Genomic DNA, 16,639 nt, shown 5'->3' on the forward strand with positions numbered 1-16,639 from the left:
CGAACTTGGGCAGTCATGCACATTGAACAGTACGGGTGGTGTAATACGCATCTCAGACCAATAGCCGCCGTATTGCGACATCTGTGATTTGTACCCGATCCTACTTACGTTAAGACGCTTACAGCGCCATCCATTAGCGAAATTTTCGTAATTTTTTTTTTCCGTAACGTAACGGAAGTCACGCAACCTGATGTAATTCAACTGACGTGAACAATATATTTTCGTTGTTAATTAAGATTTTTAACGTAGTACCAAAATTATTCTTGCTGTCTTTTCTTGTCATTTCTTTAAAGTTCTCCAGCTCAGTGTGGTATTTATATTCCTCGAAGCCACGTAATCCTCCTTGGCGGATAACTTACCTTACAAAATTACCGTTAGCCATTAAATATTACTTTTTTGCAAATAAATTACATCCAAAGCGTTAATTTCTGTCGTTGCTTCTAAGAAAACTGAGTGATCGCTTACCTGAGTCCATCTATCACTATACCTTTTGAAAGGAAAAAGATTAGTTATGGTATCAGGTAATTGATATGTGGTACACCCATTCGTACCATTCATTCTCACTGTATTTGGTCTGCGATACTTCCTACAATATTATTTACCTTAATACGCCGTACCACGTGCACCTTACAGCGGTTATTAACACTTTGTTACTAGCGTTCTCCTTAGTCATTGGCGGGATTATTAGCCTGTGATTTGTTACTCTTGTTTTTCCTTTTCAGTAGATCACGGACGAAGATCTTTGGGTAGATAATGCACTTTGTTAGTTTCACCTTTTTTGTTATGTCCAGATCGGATCTCTCTTTTACGTGTATTTCTGAGCTCCTGCTTCCAGTTTGTAGCAGCTATATTGACTAGCTATTTACAAAAATTATTAATGTGCGCGATTTATTTTGGACTGTAGCGTTCGCTACCTCTTCAGTTGTTTTTCCAAAACCATGAAAATCATTGAATGAAAGTTCCGTTATTTTACCACCCGAAGCATTGTAGTAATGTTGGAGTCCACTCTTCAGCTTGAAATGACACTATCACTCCTCATTGTAGCGCCTAAGTCAGCCTTGGCAGCCAGTCTTGCAGAAGCGGTCGTACTCCCATCCAGTTCACTGTTCAGTTTTTAGTAAATGGTTCAATAATTGTAACATACAGCTGCATGTACAGTAAGTAAATTTGTGGGAGCTCCTTAGAATTTAGGTCTCTCCTGTGAATTGTCCATTGGCGATTATTGGACCTCTATTCCCTATGATCATAACCTAATATTTCGCCGTTGCCCCCTCCCTTTTCCATTACGTAAAAGAAAGTATCTGCAACTGATTATATTAAACGCCATATCGACTATATCAAACGCCATACCAAAATCGATAACACGTAAGGACCCTTTTAACTTCGGTCGCTGTTTTAATTTTAATCACGTATGTACCGATAGTTCTGAGAATACTTCAACCAGGAAGACCTGTATGGCCACAACCAGTCACCTCGCACATTGTCGTCGCGAAACGGATTTTGAAAACTCACCCAGCAAAGTTTAACATGTTGAACGTTTCTTTGGTGCCGGCCGGTGTAGCCGAGCGGTTCTAGACGCTTCAGCCCGGAACGGCGCTGCTGCTACGATCGGAGGTTCGAATTCTGCTTCGGGAATGGATGTGTGTGATGTCCTTAGGTTAGTCAGGTTCAAGCAGTTCTAAGTCTAGGGGACTGTTGACCTCAGATGTTAAGTCCCATAGTGCTTAGGGCCATTTGAACCATTTGTTTCTCTGGTGATATACCAATACCGACTATAAAACTGTACTGATATTGCATCTCGCCTGGATACGTCTTACCGAGCGGACGATTTTATAAATCCAGCAGGTCTTTAGTAGAAACTGTCATTCGTAACTGTCTTTCGTCGACCTCTGCCCAACTACCAGTATCTTCTACATGAATTCGGATAATGTTGTGGTACCAATGAGGCTGTCCGATCTAGAGCAGGTAGCGAATGAAATCTTCCCTGTCCGTATTAGAATAATCACAAAAGGCACATTTGAAAAGGAGCCGGAATTAAACGAAACATCAGCATAGCTACACATTACCATACTCGTTGCTTGCCAGTGCCTGCACCCCTCCCCTATGCGTTGCGAGCCGAGGCTAAAGTGTAACTAGCATGTTACATTTTCGGTATTATAAACTGAAAATGAAAAATTTTAACGTGTTGTTGATAACAAATAGATAATCACTTATATTTAAAAGCGCCGGAAGAGCAACCAGGTTTTAACTTCGTAGAGAGGGATAACCGTAAACATCTTTTTGTGCTGTGAACTGCAAGAAAGCTGCGACGATGTTGGTTTCACTCGGAAAGATACTGCTGTTCTTTTATTCAGTTTATGCATTTACTGAGTGGTTTTACGTTCTACAGACATGAAGCGAGATGTAGACAGAATAGTCTCTAACAAATGGAAGATAAAATAGACCTGACCAAAAAAAATCGGTACGCATGTTAGTAAGACAATAAATACAAAACACGAGATTATAACACATTTCATGAAATGCAGTTTTAGTGCATTAAGAGCCCACATTACTTAAGTCGCAGTGACAGTAAAACAGTCTTGCAGTCAACAGGTAGAAAGTCAATACGTGGAGTTGTGCACCTGGTACAACGATTGTGCCTCCTAATCTCGAGAGCTCGTATTGCTTGAGATGTCCTGCTTCGCGTCTTCAGACATCATCACGACTTCTACTGAGGCTTGTGTAGCCATGCTATCGGGAATCAGAACCTGAAGCCGACCTCACCTCTGGATCTGCTATGGCTTGAAATGAATGTAAATTTAATTAACTATTAAGCCTAAGTCAGAAGAATTGTATTCGGCTACCTCGACCCATTCTCTTCCTTCCGCAAAGTGAAGTGGTCAGTATATTGGATACCGTCCCCCTCTCCCCTCTGGCTGTTCGTATTTTCGGTTTCCATGGTTTCGCTAAATAATTTGTAGCCATTTCCGGGTTGTTCCCTTCAAATAGACCACGGCCAATTTGCTTCCTCATCCTTGTTCAGTCAGAGTTCGCGCGCAGTTTCACGTTAGACGTCTGTGAAACATTAAACACTACTGCCCTCCTCGGTTAATCCCATTTTAAGCTCGTGTGCGTCTGCCTTTTCTTAACCGTATGGTTCCTCGCTCTGGTTTCCTTTCCATCGTCAACGGAAGACTATGACTGCGATTAATCTGAAAGCTCCTTCCGTTACTACGGGCTGCGGTGGACATCGTTCTTTGCCTTCCTGCTGCCTGTGAAGTGACCTATCAAAATACACTACTGGCCATTAAAATTGCTATACCAAGAAGAAATGCAGATGATAAACGGGTATTCATTGAACAAATATATTATACTAGAACTGACATGTGATTACATTTACACAAAATTTGGGTGCATAAATCCTGAGAAATCAGTACCCAGAACAACCACCTCTGGCCGTAATAACGGCTTTGATACGCATGGGCATTGAGTCAGATAGAGCTTGGATGGCGTGAACAGGTACAGCTGCCCATGCAGCTTCAACACGATACCACAGTTCATCAAGAGTAGTGACTGGCGTATTGTGACGAGCCAGTTGCTCGGCCACCAGTGACCAGACGTTTTCAATTGCTGAGAGATCTGGAGAATGTGCTGGCCAGGGCAGCAGTCGAACATTTTCTGCATCCATAAAGGCCCGTACAGGACCTGCAACATGCGGTCGTGCATTATCCTGCTGAAATGTAGGGTTTCGCAGGTATCAAATGAAGGGTAGAGCCACGGTTCGTAACACATCTGAAATGCAACGTCCACTGTTCAAAGCGCCGTCAATGCGAAAAAGAGGTGACCGAGACGTGTAACCAATGGCACCCCATACCATCACGCCGGGTGATACGCCAGCATGGCGATGACGAATACACGCTTCCAATGTGCGTTCACCGTGATGTCGCCAAACACGGTTACGACCATCATGATGCTGTAAAAAGAACCTGGATTCATCCGAAAAACTGACGTTTTGCCATTCGTGTACCCAGGTTCGTCGTTGAGTACACCATCGTAGGCGCTCCAGTCTGTGATGCAGCGTCAAGGATAACCGCAGCCATGTTCTCCGAGCTGATAGTCCATGCTGCTGTTCGTGCAGATGGTTGTTGACTTGCAAACGTCCACATCTGTTGACTCAGGGACCGAGACGCGGCTGCACGATCAGTAACAGCCATGCGGATAAGATGCCTGTCATCTCGACTGCTAGTGATACGAGGCCGTTGGTATCCAGCACGGCGTTCCGTATTACCTTCCTGAACCCCACCGATTCCATATTCTGCTAACAGTCATTGGATCTCGGCCAACGCGAGCAGTAATGTCGCGATACGATAAACCGCAATCGCGATAGGCTACAATCCGACCTTTATCAAAGTCGGAAACGTGATGGTACGCATTTCTCCTCCTTACATGAGGCATCACAAGAACGTTTCACCAGGCAACGCCGGTCAACTGCTGTTTGTGTATGAGAAATCGGTTGGAATCTTCCCTCGTGTCAGCACGTTCTAGGTGTCGCCAGCGGCGCCAACCTTGTGTGAATGCTGTGAAAAGCTAATTATTTGCATATCACAGCATTTTCTTCCTGTCGGTTAAATTTCGCGTCTGTAGCACGTCATCTTCGTGGTGTAGCAATTTTAATGACCAGTAGTGTATTTACTGAAGGAGGTACAGAAATCCAAACCACTGTGACACTTGGTTCTTCAGATTACATAAATGAAACGCATTGTCAGCAGTGAAAATCTTATAAATTCGTAAAGAAAGTCCTATGTTGGATTTGTTTACTCACTGCTCTATGCAGTGAAGCATCGTACTTCTCTTCGTTCGTGCGCTTTTACGATCACTTGTTAACTTCGTGGTCTGAGAAGGGGAGGGGTCGGGGAGGTGGGCGGCGGAGAGTGTAGATGGGTGGAGAGCACGGGTGGTAGAGGTATCCTTGTTAGTCCTCGGTAGATACTACTCTGTTCTACACATTGTGTCTAGAATTAGAAATTAGTGATTTCTCTTCTACTGCGAGGGCAGAGTGGGGCGTGTGCGACCGTAGGATGTTTTACGTGCGTGGCAGTGACGGTGGCTTCGTGACTCGCCGGGCGTCCACGTCGAAAGTGAGAGGTGCGACTGCGAAGTTTGGCCGGCGTACCTCGGAAGTCCGCAGCGGGCGTTCGGCCAGCGGCCATTGTCAGCTAAGAATAGTCAGCCAGACGTAGCCGATGAGCGCCGCTTGCGCCGCCGGCGCGGCCAGTGGCAGTGCAGCCTCCGCCCAGACATGTGTTCGCGCGGCGTTCTCAGCATGGCCGACTTCACGGACGACGCCGACAACGGAGGTGAGTCCAGCGCCGTGGAGCGCTCCAGCGGCCGGCCGGCGCGCCAGGCGGGGGTCGATCCGCTGTCAGCCTCCAGTCTGGTTCCGTTGGCTATCTGGAGCAATAAACAATGACGGCCCCTATAGCAGCGAAATGTCAACGCAAGGACACACACACACACACACACACACACACACACACACACACACACACACACACTTAGATTTTGAAACTTCACCCGACGACGACTCTTACCTCCTTGTCCCATCCTCTACAACCTCTTCGTTGGAACTTGTTTCCTTCGTCGTACTAAAGCAAACAACCCTTCTGCCTTCATCGTACGTTTATCACTGAAATGATTTATTTGATACGCTACGGTCGCAGGTTCGAATCCTGCCTTGAGCATGGATATGTGTGATGTCCTTAGCTTAGTTAGGTTTAAGTAGTTCTAAGTTCTAGGGGACTGATGACCTCAGATTTTAAGTCCCATAGTGCTCAGAGCTATTTGAACCATTTATTTGCCAACCAGTTCGTATTGGCTTTTAACCTACATTCTCGAGCACTACATATAGATACACTTCTTTTTTTCCAGCACTTACGCATTTTTACGCCCGCCTCTGGGTGAAACAAGACAGTTATTAATTTAGCGAGAATGCGGTTCAAATAAAATTAAGAACAAAAAAAGTTACCTATTTCCGATGGTTACGTTCTTTTCAGCCAGTGAATGTTGGCCTTTTGCAGTAGTGAAAAACCTGTGCATCATGAATTGTTTAAGTATCGTATCAGTTGAACACCTAAATACCACAGTTGCTACACCAATGGCCATTAAAATTCCTGCGCCACGAAGATGACGTGCTACAGACGCGAAATTTAACCGACAGGAAGAAGATGCTGTGATATGCAAATGATTAGCTTTTCAGAGCGGTGGCGACACCTACAACGTGTTGACATGAATGTTTCCAGCCGATTTCTCATACACAAACAGCGGTTGACCGGCGTTGCCTGGTGAAACGTTGTTGTGATGCCTCGTGTAAGGAGGAGAAATGCGTACCATCACGTTTCCGACTTCGATAAAAGTCGGATTGTAGCCTATCGCGATCGCAGTTTATCGTATCGCGACATTGCTGGTCGCATTGGTCGAGATCCAATGTCTGTTAGCAGAATATGGAGTTGGTGGGTTCAGGAGGGTAATACGGAACGCCGTGCTGGATCCCAACGGCCTCGTACCACTAGCAGTCGAGATGACAGGCATCTTATCCGCATGGCTGTAACGGATCGTGCAGCCACGTCTCGAACCCTGTGTCAACAGATGGGGACGTTTGCAAGACAACCACCATCTGCACGAACAGTTCCACGACGTTTGCAGCAGCATGGACTATCAGCTCGGAGAACATGGCTGCGGTTACTCTTGACGCTGCATCACAGACTGGAGCGCCTGCGATGATGTACTCAACGACGAACCTACGTGCACGAACGGCAAAAACGTCATTTTTTCAGATGAATCCAGGTTCTGTTTACAGCATCATGATGGTCGCATCCGTGTTTGGCGACGTCGTGGTGAACACACATTGGAAGCGTGTATTCGTCATCGCCATACTGGCGTATCACCTGGCGTGATGGTATGGAGTGCCATTGGTTACACGTCTCTGTCACCTCTTGTTCGCACTGACGGCACTTTGAATAGTGGACGTTACATTGCAGATGTGTTACGACCCGTGGCTCTACCCTTCATTCGATCCCTGAGAAACCCTACATTTCAGAAGGGTAATGCACGACCGCATGTTGCAGGTCCTGTACGGGCCATTCTGGATACAGAAAATGTTCGACTGCTGCCCTGGCTAGCACATTCTCCAGATGTCTCACAAATTGAAAACATCTGGTCAATGGTGGCCGAGCAACTGGCTCGTCACAATACGCCAGTCACTACTCTTGATGAACTGTGGTATCGTGTTGAGCTGCGTGGGCAGCTGTACCTGTACACGTCATCCAAGCTCTGTTTGACTCAATGCGCGGGTGTATCAAGGCCGTTATTACGGCCAGAGGTGGTTGTTCTGGGTACTGATTTCTCAGGATCTATGCACCCAAATTGGGTGAAAATGTAATCACATGTCAGTTCTAGTATAATATATTTGTCCAATGAATACCCGTTTATCATCTGCATTTCTTCTTGGTGTAGCAATTTTAATGGCCAGTAGTGTAGATTTCTGTTGAGTGCCCGAGTACGGTAAAACTATCGATACTAATAACACTTCGGAGCAAACTGTTATCGGAGATTTGTTCCAGTGAATAATCTTGAATATGATGTATCATGGAGATTAAAGGACGCACAAAAAGCCGGAAAGTTGGCCGATCTCCGAATAACGAGGAAAGCAGTCTGTAGCATCCAAATACGCTCGAATGTCTAGCGAACACACACGTATTTTTTAAACTCCCTTCTTTACATGCGTGTATAGACCGTCAAAGTAAGTTTGAAAATTATGTAATACTAACTTCAGTAGAATTATCTTAGGTGCTTTTTAGAGGTTACTCGAAAGCTGAAACATTCTCTTATCCAATACAAAAGTAAACATCTTCCCTTCCGAGCAGTGCAGCCTGCTTTGTGCAGCGGAACATGACAGAAACCCATTTTTCCGTTTCGCGGAACACCAGCAGGAGTAACGCCACGGTACTGCTGACCGGTGCCAAGGTCGTAGCCACGCGGCAACAACCGTAAGTTGAGTCAGCTGCTAGTCGTTGGCCTTGCAGAGCCCAAATGACGAACGAATTTGATCTCCTCCGTTGCGTTTATGAGTTGTGCGTGATGTCTTAAAAAGTTGTGGTAGCTGGTGCCGGCAAGAGCGCGACGTTATTTTTAGACTGCCATACACACTCTCGTACGAATTATTTCCGACTGCGCAGCCAGATTGTACTCCTTTACACTCCGGGCATACCTGTGGAGTGGTACTAAGAATGTGAAAATAACGAAACAAGATTGCTTGCTACTAATACCTTCACCTTTAGCCTGTCTTGTGACAATTGACTCCTAATAGGATGAGTATTCTTGGTTGTGAAAATAAAATAGTCCTCATTTTCATCATGATCATTCGCCAGTTCAGACCATCTCACGGTTTCGCACCAGTATCTAAGTGTCGTCATGCCCTCTTATGTTGTAATTGTTTTCTCATTCCTCATTATCTCTGTCATAACGTACATCACAAATGACAGGGACATTGCAAACGAAACAGCTCTACAGTGTTTAGAATTATGCAACACGTCTTATGCTCAAAAACTGATTTTTTTGTTTTTGGACAACGAAAATCATCATGGAGTCCGCAGATAACTTATGAAACTCAGCTCACTCTGTTCATCCATGAGATCCACAGACTGTAGATAAGGGCACTCAGGCAGGTACTTGACTTCTGGAAGGCATTTGATACCGTCCAGCACTGCCGTTTAGTGAAAAAAGTTCGAGATTATCGAGTATGAGACCAGACTGCAACTGGACTAAAGTCTTCCTTGCAGATAGAATTCAACACGTAGCTCTTAACGGAACAAAATCGACAGACGTAAATGTAATTTTCTGAGTACCCCGAGGAAGTGTGATAAGACAGTCACTGTTTATAATGTATATAAATGATCTAGTAGAAAACTCCGAAGCTCTTTAAGATTGTTCGTAGGTGATGCGGTTGCCTATAAGGAAGCAGCAACGCCAGAAGACAGAATCGATTTCCAGAATGACCTGCAGAGGATTGATGAATGGTGGAGACTCTGGCAGTTGACCCTGAACATAAATAAATGTAACGTACAGCGCATACATAGGAAAAAGAGGTCCACTTCTGTACAACCACACTACTGATGACAAATTGCTGAAAAAAGTATCTACCATAAAATGATTACGACGTAACTATCCAGAGCGACCTTAAGTGGAATAACCATATAAAACACATAGTACGAAAAGCAGATGCCAGACTGATATTCACTGAAAGAATCTGAAGGAAATGTAACTCCTCCACCAAACAAGCAGCGTACAAGGCGTTTGTTTGTTAGTCAGATTCTTCTTCATCAGTCTGGGACGCTCACCAGGCTTCACTGATAGAAGAGATAGAGAAGATCCAACGAAGAGCGGCACGTTTCGTCACGGGTTCGTTTAGTCGGCGCGAGAGCGTTACGGAGATGTTCAACAAGCTCCAGTGGTAGACGTTACAAGAGAGTCGTTCTGCATCACGGAGACGTTTACCACTGAAGTTTCGAGAGAGCACTTTCTGGAAAGAGTCGGACAACATACGAGGGGTACCCAAAAAAACATAGCAATTACTTTCCAAAAGCTATACATTTTCAAATGCTATACATTTTCAAATTGCTTACAAAACGACCTCATGCCCTTCAAAATACTGTCCAGGACAAGTAATACATTTGTACCACCGGTGCTTCCACTGTTCGAAACGTTTTTTGCAGTCATCTCTAGAAATGGCTGACAGCTCCTCCCTCGTTTTTTTTCTTGACTTCTTCGGTTTTTTCAAATCGGTGTCCTTTCATGCCCCTTTGCATGCGTGGAAATAAGAAAAAATCGCACAGAGTTGGGTCAGGCGAGTAATGTGCGTGGGACAGCGGAACCATACCATTTTTAGTCAAAAACTAACAGACATGGCTGTGTGTGCAGGTGCGCTGTCGTGGTGGAAGAATCAGTCTCCTGTGTGCCATAAGTTGTTTGAACCGAGCTCCAAGATAACTCACTAATATCTGACAGTTAATCAGTTGTCTGTCAACGGTCTGTGAGCCCAAGCTATTGAATTTTTTCAATATTTTCGTCGATTCGGACAGTTGATGGACGTACAGAACGAGGTTTGTCATCAGTCCACGTGTCGCCATTTTTAAATCGGACAAACACTCGTACTCTTGAGTTTCTTCCCATACCGTCATCTTGGTCACTTGTTTTCAACATTATATCAGTTTCAGCAGCATTTTTGACGAGTAGAAAACAAAATTTCACAGCTGCACGTTGTTCACTTAAACTTGCCTCATAAAAAACGAAACAAGAACAAAACAGCGCTAGCAAAAACACTCACAGCAGATGAACAAAACAAGCCAGGTCGACAACACAGGCGGCACTGAACTGGGATGAGTTGCGCTACGCGCGCCTGTTGGCAGAAGTGCGTACTACACAAGCTCCGCCCACGGCAATAGCCCCTCGTATTACTTCCTCCGACACACATCTCACGAAATTATAACGACGAGAAAATAGAGCGCGCTATTCGCGACAGGAAAGTGGGAAGGGGGGGAGGGGAGGAATCAGTTAGTGATTCCGGAAGTACCCTCCACCACACACCGTCAGGTAGCTTGTGGAGTATGTAGATGAAGTGTAAACTCCCCCGCAGAGTGGAAGTTTTTATTTATTAATCAATTAGAGCCAGGTCGGTAGCTTAAACAAATACTTCGTCAATCCTGTGATGATCCCGGGGTTAGATTCGTTGACCTGCACTGCTGGATGTAGAACAATGAGATGCTCCTGAATAGTATGTGTTTGCTCTATGATCAGGCAGCAGCTACGCAGGTTGTAGAGTGCATCAGGCGTACATATGACTGTTTTTGGGTTTGGAAAAGCTCTCTGTAGGGTCGACAAGCAGTTACGCGTAGTATGCAATAGGGCAAGAGTGGACGATCTGTAGGTGATACAGAGGGTCATCCTGAAAGGCCGAGAAAGGAAACGTACACCCATTATCAGTAAACTGTAGAAGCGGCCTGGAAAAATCACTTATTTAGCATCGCTTCTTAATGGTAGTAACACTCACATGGTACTTGGTTTGGAAGCTGTGCGACACCAGCAGTAAATAACAGCGAACTCTTAAATTTCGATTGGACCACATATCGGAAAGATATACTGGAGTGCAATTGTGGTAATGTAATTTCCGCTGCAGTAAATTCACTAACTTCTTATGATACAAATACAGAATGCAAACGTGGGATAGTCTGTGTGTAGTTAAATGTCAGAGGTGGATACCCACATTAAATGAACGAAAAATAGAAACACTTTGGAGAAAACTTGAAAAACTGGTCCATAAACCCACCGAGTAGTGGGAGATCTGTATAAGCCGAATATTGATAGTAAGACATACTCGTTCAGAACGGGAGTTAATATATTTGTTTCACTATATTAAACGTCTCCCCGAAAGTAAACACATACATCAATGACCACTGGTCTTAAACCAAAAGGTAAAGGAAGATGGGAAGATATTACTGTGTATCGAGTGAAGCAAGAAAATGATTAGAAACTATTTAAGCAGACATGTGCCAACGTTCAGCTTGGGAATGAGAATACGGAATTATCTTAGGTTCAGATGGCTCTGAACACTATAGAACGTAACATCGGAGGTCATCAGTCCTCTAGAACTTAGAACTACTTAAACCTAACTAACCTAAGGACATCACGCACACCCATGCCCGCGGCAGGATTCGAACCTGCGACCGTAGCGGTCGCGTAGTTCTGGACTGAAGCGCCTAGAACCGCTCGGCCACCGCGGCCGATGAAAGTATCTTAGGCCACATCTTGGATGAGATTGTGCCGTGAAGATAACGACATTAAGAAATTACTACGAAAACATTCAGTGATTGTAATTTAATATCTTAACTGCGAGTTTGAAAAATAAAAAATCTCCAAAAAGCTTCTATAAAGTATTTCTTCTATCGATTTTACGTATTTGGCTAGTCGATAATGATGACTTAAGGGTGAAACTGTAAATTCTGTTTCGAAAAATTATCCACCGAAATCGATCACAAGGCAGTAGCCACTGTACGGGAGGGTCGCAGGTCGGATGCGAAGTACTAGACACTGTTATCATATTCACGATGAAGGTGGTTTAAGTCCCTGTCCGGACATCTAGATTTCGATATTTCTAATCACAATTTTACTTAAAAAACATTTATTTTTCGAAGAATAGTGGCGTTTCAAACTTCATTGTTTTATTTTTTACTTCAGTGTTTAATAATTAAGCCTGCCTTTGTTTACCCATTAGTGAAGAAACAGTGTTTAGTTGTGTTAACGAAATATGTTCATATTTAGGTTACTGAGGGGTTTACTCACCTGAAGGCTACATAAATTAAGAAAAAATAGTTAAAGGCGAATTCTTTAGAAAGGACACGTCCAGTATCCTTTCCATATACCACTCTCTAACCATCGCGTCGTCGATGGGATGACACACCTTAATCTTCCGTTCAGCCTCACTCACTTCTTACTAGCACCAATTTGGAAACCACTAGGGGACTCGCCACTCTTTTGCGGGTTCGTGCTCGGCTACCACGGGGCCCCAACCTTTGCAGCATTTTTTCCTTTCCGTGTTGCATGTCTGTCCTCATGCTATTCTTTTTCCCCTCCCTTGGGGAACATGTATGGGGTGCTACTGGGAATGTTCTGCATTGTTGTCGCTGACATAAGAACAGTCTCACCATTGTCATTCGCTCCCTTTTCCTATCTTTGTTTCCCTTCTCCTCCCGTTCCTCCGCTTCGGCGTTTTGAGTTTCCTCTTTTTCTTCTTCCACCCTGTGCGTTCCTGAAGGCCGGCCCACGCATCTGACGTGAAATGATTGACTGGGTAACGCGTAATTCCCAGCCCCAGGTCGACAGGTAGGGTTCGCACGTACCCCCTGATACAGGCCAGACCCACGGAGGGGTGATTGCCTGAGCTGCAACCTTCCCAAATTGCCGATTGGTCCCTCCATCAGGTATTCGGGAGGTGTGACCTGAGGTGTGAACAACACCTAAGGTAGGTGCGACCCCCCCTTGTGAAGGGGGCCCCCAGTTGGAAGGACCGCGCCATCGGAGACGCTGGCAATCATGGGGGATTTTCCCGCAATGAGTGAATCATCTTCCCAATCAACGTCCACGAAACGTAAACGTAATGAAGCTAACGATTCAATGACCCTTCCCACTGCACCACAGTTCCTCGTGGTCTCACAGACTGAAGACAGTCAGTCCTTCACCACGGTAAATCCGTTTATTATTCAGAAAGGTGTTGATGCAATTGTCGACCTGTGAAAGCCTGCTCTCGTTTACAGAATGGTACTTTGCTTTTGGAGACTACTTCTGATTCTCAAACACAATAACTGCTCGCCTCCTCGCCTCTCCACAGCTTCCCTGTTCATGTCGAGGCCGATGGCACTTTTACTTCTTACTGTGGTGTCATTCACACTAAGCTTCTTAAGCGTCTAACCGAGGCCGAAATCCAATTTTACCTCTCTGATCAGAGTGCCATTGCCGTCCATCATGTAATGAAAAAGATAGATTCCTCCTTAGTGTCCAACCGCACTTTTTTTCTCACCTCTGATACAGTGGTGCTTCTGTCCAAAATCAAAGCAGGCTATGAAATTATCACACTCCAGCCACACATTCTGAACCCGATGTGCTACTACCAGTGTCATCGTTTCAACCACACTAAAACGTCTTGTCGATACCCAGCCAAATGTTCAGAAATGGCTCTGAGCACTACGGGACTCAACACCTGAGGTCATCAGTCCCCTAGACTTAGAACTACTTACACATAATGACATCACACACATCCATGCTCGAGGCAGGATTCGAACCTGCTACCGTAGCAGCACCGCGGTTCCAGACTGGAGCGCCTAGAACCGCTCGGCCACCGCGGCCGGCAGCCAAATGTGTAACCTGTGGTAGGGATGTGCATGAGGGCGATTGTCCGCCTCCTTCTCCCCACTGTACAACTGCAATGGCGGCCATAACGCCTCCTATCGGGATTGTCCCACATATCTTGATGCGAAGGCTGTCCAAGAGATCCAGGTAAAGGAAAAAGTGCCTTACCCAGTCGCTCCCAAGTTATTGGCTAGTTGCAAACCCCGCTCCTTCTGTCTGGCACCTATAGTTCTATTATTATTACCCCTCGCTCCATGAAGGGCACTGCCACACAGACATGCGACCTCCAGTTCAGCTCTTGAGGCTGTGAAATCGCCCAATGTCAAGATCACATCGCCATCCCCCCATCAAGCTGTGCAACAAGCCATCAAACTCTCTCGTCAAGGGGCGAAGCCACCAGCTACACAACCGGTAGGCCAGAAATGTCAGGAGTACTCCCATGAAGACTTCCTCCATCCCTCCAGCCAAACAACAACAGAGTCTTCCTCTAACCAGAAAGACTCGAAGTAGTCAGCCAAAGGCAAACAGTCTTCTCCTTCGCCGAAGATCCTCTTCAACAGTGTCGCAACATAATAGCTTAGCCCGGCTGGCCTCTGTGTCGCTGGTGCGCACCGCCAGCCGTTTTTCAGCGGTGGACTCCACAGACCGACTGCCCAAGTTAGCCAATGCTTCCGTTTACCCCATGGAGCAGGAACATCCTGCTTCCGTACCCTGTACTAGCGACTCTTCACAGGCTGTCACTCGGCTGTCGCCCAGGAGACACCCCTACATCTCTTACTCATCATGGCGCTCCTCCAATGGAACCTTCGCGACCTTCAGTCCCACAAAGAGGATTCATGTTACCTTCCGTTCGGAAAGTGAGTGCACTCAGCGACTGTTATGTGACATAAATTACAGGGTGCAGCAATCAGTCGTCCTTTTTCAGATTTTATTAAGCAAATCCAGATTTCGGTTAGTAACTAGCCATTCTCAATGCACTATTTTCTGTTGTCAGTTCTGACTGACGCCCGAACAACAGGGACTTACATGCATTGACAATAGAAAATAGTGCATTGAGAATGGCTAACTACTAACCGAAATCTGAATTTGCGTAATAAAATCTAAAAAAGGACGACTGATTGCTGTAATCTATAATTTATAAGACAAAGAGGATTTACGGCTGCTTTTAGCATCGCAGCGTCCCCTTGTATTATGCCTTCAGGAAACGAAATTGGGCCCTCACGACCGCTTTGAGCTTTCACATTTTTTCCGGTTCGTTTTGACCTTCCCCTTGAGGTCGGCATTCCATCTCATGGGGGCGTCATGCTGCTCATTCATAGTCAACCCATCTCCCAGACTACCGATCTTCAAGCTGTTGCAGTTCGCATTTTCCTTCCCCATCTGACTTTTTCGTACCATTTATGACCCTTTGTCATTCGATGTCGCCAGGGCAGACTTCCTTCAGCTTACTGGGCAGCTAACGCCCCAATTTTTGCTACTCGGGGACTTTAATGCACATAATCCCCTTTGGGTTCTCCCAGGAACTGTCAGAGAGGTACCCTCTTGGGTGACCTTCTTAAACAACTTAACCTCTTCTGCCTTAACACTGGAGCGCCCGCTTTCCTTTCCGACTCGTCGCACACCTATTCCCATTTGGACCTATCCTTCTACACTGCCCAGCGTGTCCGTCATCTTGAGTGGTCCGTTTTTTCTGACACTTACTCGAGCGACCGTTTCCCATTTGCTATCCGTTTGCTGACTCCTACCCCATCTGCGTGCACACCCAAATGGCAGCTTACTAAAGCTGACTGGCAGCTTTACTCCTCCCTGGCGACCTTCGAGGAACAAGATTTCCCCAGTTGTGATGATCAGGTGGAATATCTCACAAAATTATCCTTACTGCTGCAGAACGTTCCATTCCTCCCACTTCCTCTTTACCACGTCGTGTCCAAGTCCCTTGGTGGACTGAGGCATGCCGCAACACGATTAGTGCATGGAGAAGTGCTCTTCGCGTTTTTAACCGTCATCCTACGACGGCAAACTGCATTCTTTATAAACAGATGCCTGCAAAGTATCTTGACGTTCTTAGGGATAGCAAAAGAGCTAGCTGGATTTCATTCACTAGTTCTTTTAACAGTTCCACCCTTTTCTCTGTCGTGTGGGCCAACCTCCTAAGGGTCTGTGGGACCAAGATCCATTGCCCAATTTCCGACCTTACAGTAGCAGACGATGTTATCGTGGACTTTATTGCTATCTCCAACACCTTGTGCCGACATTTTGCGGACGTTTCGAGCTCTTCCCACTATTCCCCGCCTTCCCCATTGGAAACAAGCGGAGGCGGCTCGGGCGATAGCCTTCTCTTCTCAGAATCGTGAGTGCTACAATACCACCTTTACTATGAGGGAGCTAGATCATGCTCTCACTTCATTCCTATCCTCTGCTCCAGGGCCAGACGCTGTCAACATTCAGATGTTGCAACACCTTTCTCTTACGAGCAAGCACTTCCTGCTTAACACATACGACCACATCTGTGCAGAGGGCACATTTCCCGGACGTTGGTGTGAAGCCACCGTCGTACCCATACCTAAGGCCGGTAAGGACAAAAACCTTCCATCTAGCTACCGCCCCATATCTCTTACCAGCTGCATTTGCAAGGTGATGGGACGTATGATTCATGCCCAGCTAGTATGGTGGCTCGAGTCTCGCGATTTACTGACGAATGTAC

The 16,639-nt window shown here is 45.7% G+C and overlaps 1 protein-coding gene across 2 annotated transcripts in view; it reads left to right on the forward strand.

Annotated features, from left to right (window-relative positions):
• The window catches only part of LOC126480260 (AMP deaminase 2), a 473,603-nt gene that overhangs the window by 137,387 nt on the left and 319,577 nt on the right, over nucleotides 1-16,639 (forward strand). The window contains exon 1 of one of the 2 annotated variants that reach the window (XM_050103851.1): nucleotides 5,266-5,336. The exons of the other annotated variant lie outside the window; for it this stretch is intronic. Within the exon in view, the coding sequence (XP_049959808.1) occupies nucleotides 5,279-5,336 (58 nt within the window). The 5' untranslated portion in view covers nucleotides 5,266-5,278. Of the gene's footprint in view, nucleotides 1-5,265; nucleotides 5,337-16,639 lie in introns of those variants that run through there. 2 annotated transcript variants of the gene reach the window in all.

Source organism: Schistocerca serialis, chromosome 1 (genome assembly GCF_023864345.2).
Source record: "Schistocerca serialis cubense isolate TAMUIC-IGC-003099 chromosome 1, iqSchSeri2.2, whole genome shotgun sequence".
Taxonomy (NCBI): domain Eukaryota; kingdom Metazoa; phylum Arthropoda; class Insecta; order Orthoptera; family Acrididae; genus Schistocerca; species Schistocerca serialis.